This window comes from Nestor notabilis, unplaced genomic scaffold (genome assembly GCF_000696875.1).
Source record: "Nestor notabilis isolate BGI_N333 unplaced genomic scaffold, ASM69687v1 scaffold7328, whole genome shotgun sequence".
Lineage (NCBI taxonomy): Eukaryota > Metazoa > Chordata > Aves > Psittaciformes > Psittacidae > Nestor > Nestor notabilis.
The window spans coordinates 62-22,129 of NW_009939528.1; the positions used below are offsets into that span (position 1 = coordinate 62).

General features: G+C 46.2%; 2 protein-coding genes across 2 annotated transcripts; one reads left to right on the top strand and one right to left on the bottom strand.

The window, feature by feature from the left end:
• Positions 1–867: 867 nt before the first annotated feature.
• VRK3 (vaccinia related kinase 3) lies at positions 868–6,981 on the top strand (the record flags this gene model as incomplete). The annotated part of the gene is made up of 9 exons (XM_010019916.1): positions 868–920; positions 3,096–3,162; positions 3,893–3,977; positions 4,438–4,540; positions 4,922–5,014; positions 5,197–5,329; positions 6,045–6,165; positions 6,459–6,517; positions 6,833–6,981. Coding segments are annotated over 9 exons (863 nt in total), but the record flags the coding sequence as incomplete, so codon positions are not given.
• Positions 6,982–9,401: 2,420 nt separating this feature from the next.
• On the bottom strand, positions 9,402–21,915 carry CCNF (cyclin F). The gene is given in 18 exon segments (XM_010019915.1): positions 9,402–9,865; positions 10,720–10,889; positions 11,071–11,201; positions 11,541–11,640; positions 12,205–12,292; positions 12,709–12,889; positions 13,239–13,362; positions 14,032–14,196; positions 14,832–14,983; positions 15,370–15,447; positions 15,992–16,096; positions 16,624–16,677; positions 17,034–17,227; positions 17,994–18,061; positions 18,971–19,077; positions 20,405–20,429; positions 20,431–20,545; positions 21,900–21,915. Coding segments are annotated over 18 exon segments (2,337 nt in total).
• Positions 21,916–22,068: the final 153 nt, after the last annotated feature.

Here is a 22,068-nt window from a genome sequence, read left to right on the forward strand (position 1 = left end):
ATATCAACCAAATGCCAATTCAGGATTCTCAGCCTGTTTTGGGGGCCAGAAAGCAGCTAAATCATCTGGGCTGCTTCTCAGCTGCTTAGTGACGACTGATCTTTTCTTTCCAGTCTGCTTGTAAACTTCCAAAGGAAAGGTTTCAATCTTACTCTCTGTTGTTAACTTGGGAACTGCTCTGGAGGGATTTTCTCCATTAGTAAGTTTTACCTGATATGTGGCTTTAGTTTCTTTTTCATTACTTATGCTGTTGCATAACAAAGGCTGAGCATCCACCTATGTCTTCATAAGGATGTGATGTTGGAAAAAGAGAAAATATTGTTGCTGTTACAGTGATTTTATAAAGACAGGTTTTAGGTGATGAGCAGCAGGTAACCTGTGTACAGCACTTGGTCTAAGAGCAGAAGCAGAGAAGCTACCCTAAGGGCAAGTAGTGGGTGCAAATCCTTTTGGAGGAGGAAGGCCACATATCACCCTTAACACCCATGCAGAGCAGAAGGGACTTCGGCGTCTTACAGATTTGACAAACTACAAACTGAGCTGGAGGGAATGCTCAGCAAATGAATTTGGGGGTGCCTTTGGGATTCTACTAATGATTTGTTCTTCACATGCCACCTTAAAGCACCCCTCTACTGTAGCCATGCTGAGATGCTTCTGTGGCTTAAGCAGAACTGCACTTGCAGCATGTCAGGGTGCTGTGCTTCTGGGAGCAAGGTAAGGATTATCTTGTAGGGATCTGCGAAGACCAAGTGAAAGAAGCAGAGGATAAGTAGAAGCAGCTGGACGGGCTGTGTTTAATGGTGCAGCTGATGCTGCAGTACCTCTTTCCCATGCTCTTGTAACCACATCTGTTCCATCCTTCCACAGCGCAGTCAGCATCTGGAGCCTGTCCTCAAAAGCAAAGATACTCCCTCAAACTTGTGAGTTTTGATCCATTTGGGTAAGGAATAGTGAAGTGCATAGTGTGCTGTGTCCAGGACCTGCCCTGTCTGCCCTATATGGCTGAGAGAAATGTCCCAGGAACTCAGAGAAGGTGGTCACAGAGGCCCCACCTCGTTTAGGAGATGGATGTAACTTCCTGAGAGTATCATGCTTGGATTTCGGTAGAAGTTGGCTCTTCCACTAAAGGTGTGAAGAAAATAGATATGAGGATTAAAACCCCCAAAAGCCCTAATCACAGAACATTTGCCTCTTTGATCTGCCAGGCTCAGTACCTCCAAAACTGGATCTGGTGGTGTAAGGTGGAGATCTCGATTCTCTAATGTCAGACCTGCTTTTTTCCTGTGTGGCAAGTGTGTATGTACCCTGCTGAAGTCTGGGGAAACTGGGTAGATTAGAATTGGGTGGCTGTGCTGAGGTAGTGTGACGTACCAACACTGAGAGGCTCAGTAAGGCCAGAGTGTGCTTTCAGATCAAACCAATTCTAGATGGGGTTCTGAGCCAGCTTCACAGGCATTCGCCAGTAATGTGGGTTCTCCAGAAGTGTGCCGTTTCCAGTAACAGCTGCTCTGCAGGGGAATCCAGTTGACTGATTTTCAGTAACTCACAAACCAGAGCAGAGCTGTTTTCTAGTCTGCTGTGGCTCCTGGGAGGACCACTTGTCTGTGGGAGGACCAGTGCTGATAGCTCTGGGGGGACCTGGTGAAAAGTCACTGTCCATTTTGTCAGAAGAGACATTTAAGAGGCCAGAGAAAGAATAGTGTTAATGAGAAAAGACAGCCAAGTGCCACAAAACAAGCAGCAGTAGGTGGGAAGCTTTACAGAAGGAAACTTGTGTACACATTTCCAGCCACCCTGTTTAGCACCTTTGGCATTTTTCGGGTGTTTTGCTTGGTAGCCTTCTGCTGGCCCAGCCCTTGCCTTGCTGAGGTGTGTACAGTCTGATAATGCACACGAGAGGAGATGGCTCCTGGGTTTGGTGGCTCAGATCTGCTCACCAGGCAAGGTGCTGAATAAAATACCCTCCGGAACATAGGTGTTTGTATTGTCTGGGGCCTGTTGATCCTCCAGCTACCTCAGCCACTTGTGGATAGGGCCTTTGGTGTCAAACCAGCTAGAATATAAAACTGCTGCTTCCTCCCCTGCATGATAGCATCTGTCCCAAGTTAGTTTGCAGTGTGCTGAAAATATATATATATATATGTGTGTGTGTGTGCGTAGGCAAACACATATACATCCTTCCAGTGCCAAAAGGGGCTACAAGAAACCTGAAGAGGGGCTTTGGACAAGGGTCTGTAGGGACAGGCCAAGGGGGAATGGCTTTAACCTGCCAGACGGGAGAGTGAGATGAGCTCTGAGGCAGAAATTCTTCCCTGTGAGGGTGCTGAGGTGCTGGCACAGGTTGCCCAGAGAAGCTGTGGCTGCCCCATCCCTGGCAGTGTTCAAGGCCAGGTTGGACGGGCCTTGGAGCAACATGGTCTAGTGGAAGGTGTCCCTGCCCATGGCAGGGGGTTGGAACTGTATGAGCTTTAAGGTCCCTTCCAATCCAAACCAGTCTGGGATTCTGCCATACTGACTGTAAACTATATGCACTGCAAGTTACTCAGTAACAGCAGTAGTTAAAGTGCAGTACTGCTTGCTGATTAAAAAAGCTGGATTGAAGATGTCAGCACACTGCCCAGACATCTAAATGTCACAGACTTTCTCCCTTTCTGACAACTAGAATAAAGTGTTACAGCTCTTTGAGACTTGCCTGTTTGCAGAAGAACCTCATCTGTGCTCTGGGGAACAAAGTCACCTCTGCTCCTTTTAACGCAACAGCTTTGGGGCTGGAGTTCGCTCTGCCTTGCAGCAGGTCTGTGTTGTTGATATGGTTATAACCCACAGGCAGTTGTAAATGGTAGTGCCTGAAATGTCCAATGTGAGACAGCTGCTCCCTGGTTCTGTGCTGATCTTGGAGCATTTGTGGTTGTTGGGTGCAGCATTAGTGACCTGAAAGACCTGAGTTTTGTTGCTGCTCTGGTACTTACTTTTTTTGTGGGGGATTATTGCTTTCTTTAAAATGAGTAGTGAAGGTCCTGTAGTAAACTTGCCCAATTTTCCTCTTCTAGCAGGGGGTGTGTGGCTGTGGTAATGGTCTTTCCTCTTCCCTTTAGGATGTAAAAGGTGGAAGGATCTACAATGAACAGAATTTCTTCCAGCGAGCTGCGAAGGCGGCCACAGGTTGGTGCTTCTTGGAGGGGCAGGGACTAGGCTGCTTGTAGGAAAACTGCCACCCCACTCTCATCAGTCATGTGAGTCTCTCCAACGGCCAGGCTGCAATGAATTAATTCACTGTTTGGTTAGTGCCAGGGCGCTGCGCACTTGGGTCAGGAGCCTGCTCTCCCAGGAGTCCCTGTGTACCTGGATACTGCAGTATTGGCATTTTGAAGCTCTGTTGCTCTGTCTCGATCTCAGTGTAGCTGTTCAGCCTTGTAGCGTGACCTGCCTTGGCTCCCTCTCTTTTCTGTGCCCCTTCCATGGGTGCTTCTGTCACCTCCTATCTGGTATTTACTGCATTGACCCGAAAACCAGAGCCACAGAACATGGGCAGGGATGATAGGGGAGATCACATCAAACCCCCACTTCTTGGAGGACTGTAAAAATCTGCTTCTCCAGCCCTCTCTCTCCCCCTTTCTCATTTTCCCTTGCCCTGTAGCAACCATATGCCTTAGCCTGCTCTAGTATTCCTGAATCCTGTCTGTCCCACTCTTGCTCTGCAGCACTGCGCATTGACACACCAATACCCCAGCACATAAGGCTGGCATTTCTGGGACAGAATCACTATGAGAGAGGATCCAGCTGTAGCTGCCCAGGGCAGAGCAGCCTTTGGAGAAAGGGCATCTCCAGCTGAGCTCCTTCCTGCTGGAGCTCCTGGGCAGCATCTGCTGCACTCTGTCCTCTTCCATTCTAGTGGAGAAGTGGAGGAAGGGGCACTCTGTGCCGTTGCTGGGAATACCCAATTGCGTTGGCTTTGGACTGCATGCAGAGAGCTACAGGTGAGCTGACTCTGTGGAGGGCACAGCTGAGCTCTTTGGCCCACAACTGCCACCACCTTTTACTTTCCCTCCCCTCCTTGCTGTCTGCTGTTCCTCTTCTTGTTGTATTCTGGGCTCCCAAACCTAAGCACTGCTCCTATGTCACTGATTTTTGCCCCATTATCTCATTCCCTTCAGTCCTTCTGTTGTTGGTGAAGTCATTGCTTTTGCTGCTTCCTGCTACTTTCCCTTTATTCCTGCCTTTTAAGTTTAACCCAAAGGGGAGACTCAGGCTTTGTATCTGCAACACTTGATCAGTATCTCTCCCCCTTTCAAGAAGTTTTCTGTTATCAAAAGTTGAGGAAATGTTTGCCCAAACCCACTGGAACTGAAGGGGGCTCTAATCAGGGGATGAATTGGCGAGTGGCTATGGCAGTGTTTCCAGATTGGGTGCTGTGTGCTAAGCCCTTGTCTTTTGTAGGTTTTTGGTGTTCTCTGACTTAGGGCGAACTCTTCAGTCTGTCCTGAATGATGGCTTGCACCTACTGAGGGAGAAGGCAGCTTTTCAGATTGTAGTCCGGCTGGTAGGTAGAGAACCACTGCTTCCTAAGAGACTTTTCCAGAAAGGACCTATAACTTTCTTCTGGATCTCTCGAAGGTGGTGTAAAGCTGACCCGGGGCGGGGGTTGTGTGTGTGTTGGTTGGTTGAAGTGTCTCAGTAGCATCTCTTGAGCTGTAGTAAACTTGAGTAGCATCTTTTGGACAATATGTCACCTTGAAGGAATTTGGGGTAAGGAGAATGAGAGAAACCTGACACTTGAACATTAGAAGCTGAGAGACACAGAGCTTTGTTTGCCTCTCCACACAGCTGTGAGGAGCCTGGGGAGGCTCCAGCTCAGTGACAGCTGGGGTGCTGAGGGAGTCTGTGTGGCTCTGATATGCTCATCTCTCTTGTTTGCTCCTAGCTGGACTGCCTGGAGTACATCCATGAGAACGAGTATGTGCACGGGGACATCACAGCTGAGAACATATATTTGAACCCAGAAGACCACACGCAGGTAGGAGGTGGTGCTGTGCAGGTGGGCTTATGAAACAGGATAGAGCAACACCCAGGTTCCTGGGACCAGGCAGTGCATCATGTGCAGTGCTCAGGCAGGTGCTGTGGTGCAGGTTCATGGGACTGCAAGCAGAATTCTTACCACACACACACTCAGACTTGTGCTTCTTGATGATTTCCTAGGTGACCCTTGCAGGCTATTGCTTTGCCTTCCGTTACTGCCCAGGAGGGAAGCACGTGGCTCGGTGCGAAGGCAGCAGGACCCCTCATGAAGGCACAATAGAGTTCATCAGTGTGGACAGCCACAAGGGAGCTGGTGAGTTGGTTTCTGACCTGAGCTCAGCTCTAGAGCTGTTGCTGTGGCAGTACTGGCTGGAGCTGGGGCTCCCTGCTGGCGTTTCTGTTACTGCTGCTTTCCAGGTATTCACATGCATCTGGAATGAAGCTCCTGTTTACTCTTGCCTCTCTCTGGGCTGCTAGGTTGGGACTTGGCAGGTCACTCAGTGACTGCAGCAAGAGGTGCAGGGATGTTCGTGCTCCATCTGGAACCTTGGCTACTGCAGGCGTGTGAGGAATAGAAAACAGGGCAGCTTTGTGCTGGCTTAGTAGGGATCTGATTCAAGCAAGGTTGGATCTCTGCCCAAACCAGATTTGCAGCAGGCTCTGCTCTGACCTTGGAGCAATGAGAGCCGGGAAAGCTTTTAAATTAGCTGCTTCCTCTCTGGGCTGGGATGTGACTGTTCTTTCCCAATGTTCAGACTGGGCAAATCTTCCTCCAGAGGCTGAGAAGTGACTGTGAGTTCACAGCATTCCAGAAGTATTGATAGCCCAGAGCCTGTCTTAACAAAAGTCTTGCATTTCTTTACTTCTGCTCTTTAGTCTTGTGCCCCTTCAGGAGGTTGCCTGTCCTACAGAGGGGCCACCTCAAACAGACTTCCAAGGTTGTGCAGTAAGTGCTGGTGTCCTTTGGAGGAGAGGCACTAGCCTGGGTCTTCCAAACTCTGTTGTAAATCTCTCTTCCTTCCCATCAGGACCATCTCGGCGGAGTGACTTGGAATCTCTGGGCTACTGTCTTCTGAAATGGCTCTGTGGCTTCTTACCTTGGTCTGATGAGCTGGACAAAGTAGAAACTGTGATGGAGAAGAAGGAAAAGTAGGAGAAATCGTCTGCCCTTGCTACTTTCTTGCTCAGCAGACAGCAGGGAGGGAAGTTTTGTGCCTGAAGAGAAATCACTTGGGCACAGTCCCACTACAGGGCTGTGGGTAACTCCCACTGTAAAAGCTGAGCCTGGCCAAAGGGTGTTTGATGAACCCTGGTTTCTGCTCCATTCAGAACGTGGCCATCTGAATTCAGCCTTCTTTTCTGTCCCTATTGCCCAAGACAGGCTGCTCAGGCACCTGTGCCATTGCTCTTCATCTGACAGCTCTCTGCACTGATCATTCCAGGTACAGAGAGGATGTGAAATGCCTTCTCCGACTGTGCTTCAGGCAGAGATCCATTCCAGGTACAGGCTTGCTGTCTGTGACAGTGGGACTTGGGGAAGGAGGATTGAGGGTACCTGAAGCTAGAGCCTTCTCTGTGCTGGGGTGCTAGTCCAGAGTGGCTGCCACCGGCCGGGCTGCCACTGGCAGTGGTGACCAACCACTGCACAACTGACAGGCTCCTGTGGACAAATCCCTTGTTTTTACAGTAAAACAAGGAGGGCTGATACCCATTGTCTGTATCCACGAGCGTTGCTGGAGGGGCACATGTTGGCAGCTCGGTAGAGACAGCTGGAGCTACTGTGCTGCTCCATGCAGTGATGCTCTTTGCCTTGCAGATGCCCTACAGAGCTACCTGCAGCAAGTAATGGTGCTGGAGTATGAGGTGAAGCCTGACTATGAGGCCCTGCGGCAGCTCTTCAAGAAACCACTGGAAAAGATGAAAGCTTCAGCTTATGACTCTGTGGATATCAAAATGGTGCCCTGAGTAAGTGCCACGGTTTGGATGGCAGCAGCTGGGAGCACTTGTCCCCTGCACTGCTGTGAGCACAGCAGCAGCTTAGTGCTGCTGCCCTGCTCCATGTGCCCCGGCATGCCTGGGGAGGTGAGGATGGAGCAGGCTCTAAGATCTCTTTCCTGATGTGTGGAGGGAGCACTGGCCCTTCACCGTTCCCTGTAAAGAGCCCAGCCCAGTGCTAAAAGCCAGGCTTAGCCTGTGTCACAGCAAGTTTCCTGCATTTCTTTCTGGAAATATTTGTCCTTGGAGGAAACCAGCAAGGATTAACAAAGCAAAGGCTGAAGTCTGCTGGGGGGTGGAGGTGGTAACGAAATAGAAATTGATGTACTCTGGTCCTTTTAAAATTTCTTTCTTTAAAGATCCAAGGCTCTGGACTGTAGCTTTTGCTTTTCAGAAAGCAGCTTTAGCTCTAGTTTTATTGCCTCGGGCCTGTGGCAGTAAGTGGTGGCTCTAGCCACAGGTGCTCTCTTCTGTCCAGGAGGCACCTCCAAGATTGAGGCTTGGGACAGAGATAGGCCTGGTTTTAGCCTCAGCAAAGCCACTAGGCTAAGCAGCAAGCCCCAAAACACAGAGCTAGCTCCTCATCACCTCAGTTACTCCTCAGGGAAGGAATTGAGCTGATCAATGTTCCTATTTTGTTCCTTTTCTTTCAGATCAAGACAACTTGCACAGCAAAAGAGTTGAAAGCTTTCTGCAGTGTGAGGCCTTTCCCACAGTTGTTTAACTTTTACCCCCCTGTTTTAGAACAGTTTTAATGTGAGCCAATGCTGAATTTTGAGCTGCTGTTGCAAGAAGTTAATGTGAAGATGCTCCTGCCTGGCACGTTGTTCCAAGAACTCTGACATAGCCACAGGGAGAAGGGCAAAGCCTGGCAACAGAAAGCTAAATCAGGGACTTTTTTATTTTAACTAGAGTGACAGTACATAGTTTTGTAATAAACTTTGTGGCCAAGCACCCAAAGCTGCTGTTGGTTATTATTTGGCACGTTCAGGGCCTTTCTGGGGCTACTGTAGAGTGAGGGTTGTTCGAGCAGGGTGTTTTCCCAGCTACTCATGATACTAATGCAAACAGCCTACAGCTTAATCCCAGGAACCTGACTCTGACCTCAACCCCCCACATCCCAAGTTCTCCCAGGGTAGCAGGACACAAGTCAGTGAAGTAAGACACAGAGCCAGCTGTATTAAAAAAGAAATTTTTTATAAAAAAAAAAAAAAAAATCAACTACACTGTGTGTATCTGAACTGCTGCCGACTGCCACAGTAACTTCTAACCAGAGGAAGAGGCAGAGTCCAGTTCCAGTGTTCAATTCAGTCATGTCTCCTGCACATCTGGTACCTTGGTATTTCACTGGTGTTTGTCAAGAGAAGATGTTCTCATGTTCACAGGCTGAAGGAGCTGTAGCCCAGGCTTGCTGGGCTGAGGTCAGTGGAGATGGCCAGCACAGATTTCATCATTGTCAAGAAAAGCAGATGCTGCCTTTGCAGATTAGTAACTAATAGGAAGACCTAAATTAGGGCTTTCAGTAAGAGACTGACTGCCCTTCCTGCATTGCTGCCTGGTCTAGTGTTCAAGTGATCTGTGCTTTCCTTGAGGACATGTTAATGGAAACATCAAGGAAGACTGTGCGGGACAGGAAATGAAGTGGAGGCAGTGGCTGGAGGCAGCAGTTCAACCACTTTTCCAGCAGACACTAACAGTTCAGAGATCATGTTACTGGAGCACTGGGCAGTGAAGCATTAAGGCACAAAAGGAGGATTTTTCAGGGGAGGAAAACATGGCAGCTAGAGCCAGAGGCAACGGAGTTAAAAACCATCTGAGAGGTAGGTAAAAAAAGCAGCTCAGACCTGCAGTGAGCCTTCATTTACCTTGACTGTATCCATAAAGACCTAGTATCAGTGCAGCAAATGGTATATACATAGAAGAGAAGCACCAGCTAAGTGAGACAGTACCTGGCCAGAAGGAAGAGGCAGCACATCCTCAAAAAGGTCTTTCAAGTGGAAGAATTCAAACATAGTGTTACAGCAAGTAACTTGAGAACCAAAGTCAATTCCTTTCATTTATGGTACCAGGCCTCACAGCAAAGCAAGGGACATGACAAGTTCTTTCCTATCACCAAGGAGTAACGGGTGAGGTATGACAGAAATGAGCTATAACGTTTCCTATGTGGAGAAGGATCTTAGTTTGCAGAGGATCAGACAACAAGGAATACTTTAAAAAGGCAGCTAGCAAGGAAGGAAGTGGCCCAGAACTGAGCTACAGGTTACAAGAGAGACATAAGCAAAGTTAAGGGGAAGGGCTCTTTTTGGAGGTACTGACAATTATCATCCCTGTATGACTACAACAGAAACACTGATTCCAGGAATCTTAGAAAAATAAAGAGCATGAGGATATCAGAGGCTGAAGAAGCCCAAGTTGACCCTTTCTTCACTGTGTTCTGCCACATTTTTCCTCTTGACTTGCCTTCTGTCACATTTCCCCATGCCAGGCCTAGCACAGGCTGACTGTAAACATGGTTCCAGGTAGTGAGGCAGGTACGGCTCCCTGCTCCTGGCACTGCCAGCAGACAGTGCTGAGGTAGGTTTCAGAGGTACTCCAAGGCTGCCTTCTAAAGAAGACACAGGACTGGCACTGTTGACGGAAGAGTAGCCTGAGCTCCCTTCCAGGTTAGGATTTCGTGGGGTGAGATATGCTGAAACGCTGTAAGTGTCATCCAGCAGCTTTGCCTCTCCCAGGGGCACTGTGTGCCCACCCCACTCCACAGTTAGGTTGTCCTCATCGCTGGAGTCCTGACAGCAGTGCTCCGCAGGATCCATGTAAACCACCGTCATGTCAAGGATCCCACTGGGACTTGTCACTGTGGGATGGTGAAAGAAAAAGTTTAGTTTTGATTTGGGCAACACCCAGCAGGCATTGAAGCAGAAAACAACCAACCAAGAGTGGAAACCTGATGCCTACTTACATGCAGGAGGGTAGAGCACTAAGTTCACCCTCATTTCATAGAATCATAGAATGGTTTGGGCTGGAGGGACCTTAATGCTCACCCAGTTGCAACCCCCTGCCATGGGCAGGGACACCTTCCACTAGACCAGGTTGCTCCAAGCCCCTGTGTCCAACCTGGCCTTGAACATTGCCAGGGATGGGGCAGCCACAGCTTCTCTGGGCAACCTGTGCCAGCACCTCAGCACCCTCACAGGGAAGAACTTCTGCCTAAGAGCACATCTCAATCTCCCCTTTCACGTTAAAGCTATTCCTCCTTGTCTTAATCACTACATGCCCTTGTGAAAAGTCCCTCTCCAGTTAAAAAAAAAACTTCTCCCCTCCTCAGACTGTTTGGATAGGTACCAAGAGCTGTTTAGAAAATGAACAGCCAGTTCTAAATTCAGCAAGATTGATAATATAGCATGTCTAACACAGTGGGCCATCTAGCACATTTGGTCCACTATCAGCTGGACCTGGAAACAGGCTCACTTTGAAATGCTGAGCAGCTACAGATGCTTCATCGCATTTTGAAGCGGTCTAGAGAAAGAGGACAGATATATACCTCTAAAATAGTTCGACAGTTATAACCACTAGGGAAGGGGGAGAGTTTTTCCAGCTGGTCTTCAGCTGAAAGTCCAGGCTTCCATTGCCTGAGAAACAGTTTTAAGCAAAGATGAAAAGACAGTTTTAATTCTCATCTGCTTTTATAAAGGAGAACAACCCTCTCACCATCTCCATCTCTCTCGCCTTCGCTTTCCTGATCACCTTCATAACCAGAGCAGGAATCTAAACTCCAGTCTAGGAAGTTATCTAGAAGACTTTCTTCCTGTGTGGATAGCTCTGCTGTCGGTGTAGTCACAAAGCTGCCTCTGTCATCCTGGATGCTGTCTTCCCTCCTCCTGCATCAAGGAAATCCACAAGTCGCACATTAAAAGCCAAGTCTTCTCTTCCTGCTCTTTTCACAGGTATGTTAAGGTAATTACAGAAAGATTTATATTTAAGAATGAAACCTCAGGATACCAGAGAAGGAAAAGCTCATGCTGATCTTCAGCAGCATTTACAGTGAGGAGTTATACTGGCCTTTTAGTTCTCTTGCCAGAGGGAGAGCTCAGGAAAGTCTGAATTTCCACCACATTCGTGTGCAAGGGATTGGGCTCCGGGTCCTCCTGTTTCACACCCAGCACTGAACAGAGCTGGCTGTAACTCATCATCTGAGAAAAAAAAAAAAAAAAAAAAAAAAAAAAAAAAAAATATCGACCAGCCAGTAAGAATTAGACCATGAGATTCCCAGAATGAATAAATAGCCAGGAGGAGGCTATTTATTTTCCAAGAGAAATCTATCCCAGTGAGTTCTTCCCACATGTACTCAAACAGAGCAGTTAATGTCCCACAGATCAAGTTTAAAGCTACCACTTTACTCAGATATCCTCTCCTCCAAAAAAGTCTTAAGTTAGAGTCCACTTCCCATTATTTGTAGTTTATCACATCCTGCTGTATGGTAGATTTGCTCTGGATGTCAGACACCAAAGACAGACTAAAAGCTCACTCACCTTCTCCTTGCCTATCTCTTCATAACGCTCATCCTCAAATCGTTGTTTCACTGCTGTTAAGGACACCTGCCTATAGTCCTTTGGGACATCATCGTGAAAGCTGGAAAGAAAGATTAAAGCCCCAATCTCAGAATGGATTATACAAAACAATGTTAACAAACCCTGCCAATTTAAGGGCTCTCAGCTCCCTCTGTCCAACTCAGCTCTTGCTATGAAGTTGGTGTTTCAACAGAGCTACTAAGCAGCTAGACCGGACACTAGGTTTCTAAGGATATGAGAATCTAATTCCTTCTTTGTTCCTGGGTATAAACAAGACATTTGCCTTGTAAAGGGAGCTACCTTTTCTCCTGGAACTCCTTCTGAAGCTCCCCAATAAGCTAGTTTCAGTCTTCTGAAAACAGAACTGTTTGGCAAGCTGAAAGCTGTTAAGCTTTGAGGAGCATCAAATCTTCTGTAACCCAGAGCCACTACCAAATGGGAGAAATAGAAGAGCTGTCCCCAGACTGGCCCATTTCCCCTTTGTGCCTTGTGTCAGGGGAGACAAGGCAGTTTGCCAAAGCCATCTCTGCCACTGGGAAGGGCCGAGCCTATCAGCAGAGCATGTCTGCAAGAGCTGGAATCCAAGTACACATGTACCCCCCCTAAAGAGTTCCAAAACTATTACCACTTTTGGTAGAGGCTTAGGACACAGGGCAGCAGGTCTTCAAGGGAGAAACCAGTGCACTCAGACAGCTGGCTGGTCCAGGGACGTGCTGGGAAGAGAACACATATTACCATTGCACAGAGCTTAGCAGTTCAGTAATCAGACATGCTTTTAAGGGATAAAGATCATGACCTTTACAAGCTTATCCCTTGTTCATATATAGTTCACAATTATTTTCAAGAGTAGGTTTACCTGCCAAACTGAAGTTATACTTATGTATAGAAATCTTCAGTCTCATTTAAACACAAAGCTTGCATAGTCTGATGCTTGTTCATTATAGCTATTAAGAGGTAAACCAGACTGAACTCAGCTCTTCATTCTGAAGTCTTATACCTGCTCTCTTCTTCTCCCCCAGCCAAGTGATTGGGAGATCTTGTCTAAAGACTAAGCAACCCCCCCAAACCCCAAAGAGACAAGGCAGGCTGACATCTTATGCTGAGCTCCACTTAAGGCTAGGTTCCTTACCTTGCCTGTGTAGTATCTTAGCCAGCAGCAGTGCTGCAGCTGCCACCTGAGCTGGGGAATATACACAAAGGCTTGTGTTTAAGAGCGACAGTTCACAAATGAAGCTATAGAGGTGAAGAGTCCTCCTCTCCAGCGAGACTATGTTTGACAGTACTTCTTTGTAGTCCACAATGGTAGGTATCTAGTGCAGAGAGAACAGAGGTTGGGAATACAAGACAAGCACCGAGTATTTAGAACAGTTGTTTCCAGGAGATGCTGTTCTCATTACATCAGGGTTTTTTTTACTTATTTTTCTAACTACTACACTGACATTGAAACATTCTCCAGTGAAAGAATGAATGGCTTCTTAAGTTTTGATCTTGACAGAAAGAGGGTTTTGTATCTGCATGCTCTGACATAGGGATGGTGTCCACAGCTGATTGAGAACACTCACATAAAACCAACCTCTTATATAAAAAGGGCTAATTACAACTGCCTGACTTCACCAGCAGCCCAAGGGGTGAAATACTCCATGCACTTTCCAAACTCACCCTTATCTTTCCTTCTAGGGCAGAAATGATCTCGCCCATCATTCGGACCAAGTCTTCATATTTGTAGGTGTTGTCTGTGAGCCACACAGCTTCCCGGATTGTCAGGATTTCTTTGCTGATGAAACTGCAGTAGGAAATATTAACAGTCAGCCGCAGAAGAAAGGGAATTTGTGCACCCATGCACTGATGTTTTTGTGGCAGATAAATGCTCCCAAGGTGACTAAAGAGTTAAATAACTTCATAAGGTACTTTCCCAGGAAAGAAAGAACAGCAGCTCTTCATTTATTTCACCTTTAAGCTGGAACCACCTACTACAACATTCCTAATTCCTCATTTATGAAACCTCCCCTAGGTTAAGATGCAAGATATTAAGGAAACTAATAGAGAAGAATAATTTTCCACTACCCCATGTGGTTCATCTCAGCATAACAGACTAAATTATGCAACATCACTGCTGCAGTTGTTCCTTACCACATGAGTAACCCTCTCATGTTAATGTGGCATGAAAGACTTCAGTTGCTGACTGAATGCATTTAGACCATGTTTTTAAATATGAAAACCTCCACCACTATGGAGTTTTTCATATTTAAAAACATGTTCAAGGAGTTACATTGTGCCCCATTTGCAGTGATTGTGTTTGTATGTGAACACAGCTCAAGCAGCAGTCAATGTAGAAGGAAGACAAAGATTCTTTCTAGCACTATTATTAGCGGGGGGGGGGAGGAAGCCTGAGCTGCAGAAATTAATTTGAATGATCACAATAAGCACCTCTGTTCACCAGTCAGAACCCTACCGTGTGCAAATGACCATGCAGGCTATTCCCAAAAGCTGGAGTCGAGCCCGAGGTACAGGTCTCAGCTTCAAGTAACGATCCACACATCCCACTGTCATGTGAAGGCATAGGCTAGAGAAGTCTTTCATGGTAGCCACTTCCACCAGCCAGTCAATCAGGATGTACCTAGACAGGAAAGAGAAATAATCTGCACAGTTAGAAGCCATTCAGAGTGCTGAACACCCTCCCCATGCCTAGTGACTGAGTCCCTTCTCCACTCCAAAGCTCCAAGCCAGAAAAGTGCACCAAAAGAATTATCAGAAGAATTACATGTTGCACTGAGATAAAGATTTGAAACCCGGGGCCTGTTAGACTCCGAAGGGTCAACAGGCTTAAGATGTCTGTGAAATGGAATTAGAAACTGTCCTATAATAGGCACTTGCACAAGGAAAAGGTAGGGCACATCAGTTAGGAGGCTAAATGCCACTTAAGATAACTAGAGGGTAACTATAGCTCCAACAAGTCAAACAGTGCCTCCAGTTCTTGATTAGTCCTGACAAATGCAAGAACTTAAAAGTCCAGAAAATACCCTCACACCCTCATTTCAGCTTTTCATCAGGGTATGAAATAACAGCTCTGGTACTTCCTCTGTGAAATGCCATGTGTTTCTCTGATTGTACACAATCCATCACAGAAAAGTAAAGAAAAAAACTTCTATTTTCCAACAGACCTTGTTGTAGATTTGTTTCCCCCTACAGACATACAAGGAAACAGGCAACAGATTCTGCTGTGTGGCCTGACAGCTGGATCTGAGTTTTTACCTCATTGTTTCATTCATTCCTTTCTGCACAGTGAAGATACTTTGCTTGCTGATAGGAAGAGAAGCTTGAAAGATTTGAGACACTATTTCACTGGAAGATTTTGCTTCTAATCCTAGTTGGTTTCCATTCCCACAAGCTTTGGCTAAAGCTATCTGTAGGAGAGAGAACACAAAAGCAAGTTTGTTGGTTTCTTTTTTACCAAATGCAAACTAAGGCAGGGCAAGATCCTGTAATTTTCCTGATGAAATTAGAAAACAAACATGACAAACTACTTGGATCAGTAGATCTTAGTTTGGCTTCAATCTTGAGCACACATTATTTGGGGCAGGCTTTGAAGTACATCAAAAAAATGCATCTTTACCCAGATTGTACCAGAGACCTGCTGTATTTTCCAAAAGAGGGGGACCCACAGAGTAAATATATGCACACATAGGAACCATTCAACAATTTTGACCCTGCTTCTAAAGGGAGGAGTCTAAACCTACAGTGGCAACATAGGAAAGACCAAGTCTGTTTTCCTGGGAAAAGTCAGTCTTACCTGCGCTTCCCAGCAGCCCTTCGCTGCAAAGTCTCTTAGCTTCCTGAGACTTTGGAGGTATCTGCCAGGATCTGACATCTACAGAGAGGAATGCAAACAGATTTTAAACCCCATCACCTTTACACATTGAACAGAAGGATTGTAGTACTAATGTTCAGAGAAAAAATCACTGCCTGTGGGTTCGTGGATTATTTCACAACCAGCCTGTTGCTCATCACGACGACAAGGTTGTTTTTAAGGACGTGGCTGCAATTCTTGGCTAAGGTCTCACAGGAACGAGACAGGTCACTCGGGATTCCAATAGGAGAGCTTTGGCAGATTTATTGCTGATCACGCAGGCAGCCTCCCCATTCCTGTTCCCCAGTAAGCCATATCATCACTAGCCAGCAGAGTTAGTAATAAAGGAACTTCTGCTTGCACCTTGGCTACAACTGCTTGTAGACTCACTTTAAACACTAATGCAGACACAAAACTCATTTTAGAGAGTTCTTGGTGCTCTCTTTGTTTATGAAAGAGGTAAATTCTGAGCAACAGCAATTTCCTTCTGTGTACACTTGTTGCACATAACAGATCTAGAAGCTACAGTGAAGAAGTTGTTTTGGGACAAACCCATACTACTTACAGCAGCCTTTTTGTTGTTTTCCCAAAGGAGGTAGGAGCTGTTTAAACAACCCTGCTTGGAAGATTCTTCAAACATTTCAAGGGATTCTTTTCTTTTTTCTTCATCCTAAGAACAAAAGGCACAATGATGTTTTTGCTGTCCAGCCAACTGGATGCCAGGTCTCAGTACTTCAGAAACCACTGAAAGCTATAGAGCAGAACCAACCAGTTACAAGTCCCCTTCACACTACGAGGGATGAGCTCCCATATCCACTCGGTGCTGCTGTTGGAAGTTCCAGGCTCAGGAAGCTGCAGTGGCTTTCCTCAGCAAAACAAAAACTTTTTGGCTTGTTTGCCACTGAAGAACTGGGTTTTTTTGAATATGCATTATGACTGGAAGGCTTCCTTTGAGACCTGAACACACTGCAAGCCCATGATCAAGCCAAAATTAATTTCACTGTTTGTAGAATCCAATAAACTAAGTTGATGATGTTCCCTTAAAAAAACCAGTAAATTAAACTCATGAGAACAGAAATACCTAGCCCACTTGAGGAATGTAAAAGCATTTGGCTGATTATTTTATTTGTTTTTAAATGAAGGTAAGCACCAGCGAAAAAAGGTACCTGAGCACATCAAACCAGAAATACTGCTCACCTCAAAGAGGCTCAAGATCTTGGCCAAGCAGTGGAGAATAGATCCTTTTTGAGCCTGAAGAAAGCAATTGAGATCAAGAATTGTTGAAGATAAAGAACAGTGGCAATTTTTGCTAGCAATTCCAGAGTACAGTATTATTTGCGTTTCAATCATTCCCCCGCCTTACTTTTCCTCAATGTTTTGTTACCTATGAGACAGTACTGAATCTCTCAGGAGACACATTACAGGCCTCTGGCACGCATGATACACTACCAAGTGTGGTTTGGCAATAAATTCATTAAAATGATTGATCCACAGTCATTTAAGCAACCAGAGCATAGCAGCAACTTGAGGAAACAAAGTATGTTTTCTGAAATAACCAGATGCAGCTTCTAGCCTGTGTTAAACTCAAAGGCAGAAAGAAATCTTACTTTCTCCAACTGACACTCTGCTTTGAGACTCTCATAGACCACAGCTTTACAACAGCTTCCACTCAGGGACCAGGGAGGACGGATGAAAAGCCAGATAAATGGAGCTGCAGACACATTCAGACGCTCTGCCAGGCTGAAGAAATGGGATGCCTTTAATCCGTTCACTTCCGCACGGCCCTCATCAGAGATGGACACTGAACAAAACAAACCAGAAATCATTTAGAGTTTATTCACAGCTCCTGCTTGGGGTTTAGGCAGGCCAAGACAGACAATAGGATAGAATTAGGAAAAGATTGATCAGCATCTTCCCTTTAGAGCCTTAAAAATTATAGAAATGGCAAGAAAAATCTGTCTGCAATCAGTCTTTAGGAACATAAAACCCTAAGTTGGGGAGGAAGGTGTTCTGCAAACACCAGCAGCCAAAGCAATGTTAATTCCTGTCAGTGTACAAACAAACTGGTACACAAGTCACCTGCCTTGCTGGTACCCTCTGCAAGGAGGCTCCTTCTGTCAACGGTCACTCTCTTTTCTTATATTTATCACAGGAGGTAAGTAGCCAAGTCTTACCAATCTATAAAGAACTTCTAAACATGAAATCACAAGCTATGCATTGACTTCTCTAGAAGAGCTGTGCACTATACTATCACTTAACATCTGGTAGTTTAGTGGCCAGTGCTAAAGCTGCATTGAGAGGTAAAACTGAAGAGGTGTCCTAGTAAATGAGACCCAGCCACCCACTGAAGACAGCAGACTGGGCCTGCACTTCGCTGCTGTAGAACTGGGTACAAGCCCACCAGTGTTTGAAATACAGGAGAAATAGCATGGTAAACAGCCAGTAAAAGTGCCAGCTTTATGATGAGACAGTCTCATCTGTACCAACAAATAAGTCTGTAGCTCATCTACATTTCCTTCTGTCATGCCATCTTCCCCAAAAACCCAAGTACAAGTTTTCACACTTACAGCCTTCATTGTACAGGTAAGCTATGCCCAGCTTCACAGCAGCTTCAAAGTTACCCCTTTCAGCAGCCCTGAATGGGAAATAGAGAAGATACTCGAGGTTGACATCAGGAGGTGCCTCCAGCCCTGCGTTCTCAAGAAGTTACTTCAGTGGAGGCTAGGATGTCATCTGGTGATCACCACCCACAAGCACATGTACTGTCACTACAGAAGTTGGACCCAAGTTACTCCAAGGCTTTTCTTGCTGCAATCCTTTTGTATGCTCACATCCAGGATAATTTAACAATTCATAGGAATGGTTTCCTATTCCCATGCAGCACCCCAAACACCAGAATCCAGTAACATGTTTTGGTTCTTGTACCCTCAAGGACATGCATCAAGCTCTTGCACTCCTCCCTTGCACACCAATGTGCACATAAGCAGTCTTCTTCAGAAGGAACACACACATAGTCTGAAGCAAAACAACTACCTTGACATTTAAACTGAGAGATGCCCTTCAAATCAGGTGGATAGAGACATTCTCAATCCTTTTTAAGCACATTTATCACCCTTTCAAACCTCACTCATTTTAATACTGAAATGTGCCCATTTTTCAATATACTTTTGTGCGCAAGAAGTGCACAAACCAATTCAGACTCAGAAATATGGTTATGGTCTTCAGCCTCTGATCTCACTTGCACATTCATATGAACACATCAGTAATAGGTTTTAGTTAATGTGCTATCTTCCAATACAGAATATTAGTGCCCTTAAAGAGAAATAACTTTGGTATATGCAATGGGCTCTGCTCCAGTTAGAGACAGCAGTTATAAGCTGCAGCTTAGACAGGAAATCAACAATCCTTCATCACCATGAGCAAAGACTTCTACAAAAAGGGAAGGTCAGACCCCCCAGTGATAGTGAGGACCGATTGGAATTGTGTATCTACCTTTAAACAGCCTCTTCTACAAGGTTAGACAAATTTGTTTCTTAAAGCTTACCTTTCAAACATCTTCAGATTGTTTGGAGAAGGCCATATTTCTTGGAAACTTGCACACGCCCAAACACTAGCATGATTATCCACAAGGTATTTAAGATGTGAATGCACCTGCAAAGGGGGAGTGTAAATAAGAATTACTAAAATAAAGGGATCAACAGAAAAACAGTTCTTTGCATTTGATTTTAGATAGGTATCTAATTAGTTACAATCCCATGTACTGCTCCAGGCTTGAGAAAGAGTGGCTGGAAAGCCGCCCACAGAAAAGAACCTAGGGATGCTGATTGGTGGAGCTGAACATGAGCCAGCTTGTGCCCAGGCAGCCAAGAAGCCAACAGCATCCTGGCCCGTATCAGCACCAGTGTGGCCAGCAGGGCCAGGGCAGTGACTTCCCTCCTGTAGTGGGCACCGAGTGAGGCTGCATCTCAAACACTGTGTTCAGTTCTGAGCCCCTCACTACAAGAGAGACATTGAGGTGCTGGAGTGGGTCCAGAGAAGGGCAATGGAGCTGGTGAAGGGTCTGGAGCACAAGTGTGATGAAGAATGGCTGAGGGAACTGGGGGGGGGTTAGTCTGGAGAAGAGAAGGCTCAGGGAGGAACTTATTGGCTTCTACAACTACCTGAAAGGTTGGGGGCCAGGAGGTGGCTGGTCTCTTCTCCCAAGGAACAAGGGGTAGGACAAGAGGAAACAGCCTCATGTTGTGTCAGGGGAGGTTTAGACTGGATATTAGGAGCAATTTCTTCCCCAAAGGGTGGTCAGGCGTTGGAACTTAATCACTCTCTACATGTACCTGAAAGGAGGTTGTAGTGAGGTGGGCTCTGGTCTCTTCTCCCACATAACAAGTGATAAGACAAGAGATAACAGGCTCAAGCTGCACCAGGGGAGGTTTAGATTGGATATTAGGAAAACCCTCTTCACCAAGAGGGTGCTCAGGCATTGGAACTGGCTTTCCAGGAAAGTGGAGGAATAACTGTCCCTGAGGTATTCAAAAAACGTGTAGGCGAGTCCCTCAGTGACATGGTTTAGTGGTGGCCTTGGCAGTGCTGGGGAATGGTTGGACTTGATGATCTTAAAGGTCTTTTCCAACCCAGCTGATTCCATGATTCTAATCATACCTCCTTACCTGCCTACTCCCCATTAAGACAAGAGATGCCAAGCCAAACCAATTTGTTCAGCCACAGCCATCTAGTAGGACAATTCCCACACAAAATTTACATAAGAGCACTCAAATACTGCTGCTAATCTTCTTCAGCTTGAGTCCTGAGAAATAAAACTGCTATTGGGGTAGCAAAAGCCTAATTACTGCATGTATGACGCTTTGGTTCTCCTCAGATTTACTCTGACACAAGAAGCCAGCCTTTCCCCTGTGCAGTCCTGGCTCATAAAGTCAGAGACCAGCCATGGTGCAGGACAGAGGGGAAGCAGTAGTGGACTCACAGCTCTGACTGAGAGGATGTCCTCAAAAAACTTGGAACAAGATGTCCTCGGGCAGGCTTAACAATGTCAGGACCCGAGGCCGCTTTCTTAGCCTTCGCTTTGAAGGGAAAGAAAAACACCTGGAACATCTACAGTGAATCACTGGAAAACAAAACCAGGATACACCTCCATTAGTGATGGAACAGTACAAGGAAAAACAACACTACAGAGCATACACATACATAAACATGTGTTTACTTCAATGTCCTCGGGCAGGCTTAACAATGTCAGGACCCGAGGCCGCTTTCTTAGCCTTCGCTTTGAAGGGAAAGAAAAACACCTGGAACATCTACAGTGAATCACTGGAAAACAAAACCAGGATACACCTCCATTAGTGATGGAACAGTACAAGGAAAAACAACACTACAGAGCATACACATACATAAACATGTGTTTACTTCAGTATCTGTTTACTTCAGTACCTATTTACTGCAGCACAGGACACTTCTTCAAACATACTAATCATGGTAGTTTAGCATGGATCATGTAATGCCGTAAGACTGAGCCACAAAGCAGCAAGTGCCTCGTTCAATTTAGTTAATTAAGCCGAGATGCTCAGAAGGGATGGCTCATGCTCAAGTTCTCTTCATCAAAACCCCCTCCATGCCCATTTGACTGTGTTTAGTTAACCTGTCACTACTGCGACTTCGTTTACCTCCCCCAAGCCCCAACTTTTCCTTCTCAGTTGATAGCAGTCACAAACTGTAGAGCCTACAATTAGTTCAAAGCAGAATTGCTGCGCCAGATTCAATTACTTAATACTAGGATTTCAGTTTGCAAAGGGGAGGGCATTTGGGACAGCAGGTTCCTTAAGAGGAGCCTGAAGATCCCTATAGGGTTCATAATCCACGGCTACCACTGAGCTAATACGTGTTTTCCTGTTTCTACATGGTGTTAATGTCCTTAGCACATCAGGTTTAATGAAATGAACCACCAGCCTGACACAAAATAGCACCCAATATCTCACCAGTAGCATGTTACCCATCCTTGATTGAAAAGCTATCCCCAAGAAAATACAAACTTTTAGATGTGTGCAAGGGAGAACACTGCTGTCCTTCACATCCACTCCCACTTTCTGGAGCAAATTTCAGCAGCACTATTGCCATGGAAAAGGAATGGTCTTCCGCACTGGTATGCCAGTTATACCAATATGAACATCCAAATGACAGGGGGGCACAGAGTAATTGGGCAACTCAGGGATAGAAAATTTAGTTTCAAAGGCCAGGAAGTCTCAAGTTGCTGCTTCCCCAAACCAGAGTGGTTGGGGCTGGAAGAGCCGTGAGGAGCTCACCCAGTCGGGGTCAGGTTTGGAAGCCTGAAGATTCCACAACGGCTCTGGGCAACCTGCACCACCCTGAGCATAAAACCCGCTTTTTCCTGTGTTTAAATGGGCTTCCCGCCTATCGATTTGCGCCCAGCAGCCGAGATCCATCTTACCTGCACCTACACACACAACCTACATTCCTCAACATCCAGCTTCGGAACTGGAAGCGCTGGAGCTCTTCCCGCTAGGTACTGCCGCGGCTCCTCCAGCGAGGGAGAGGGAAAAGCGCGGCCCCGCGCACAGACACCCCGGCGGGGCGGCAGAGCCCTGGGGAGCGCGGCCCGGGCTGACCTGAGCCCCC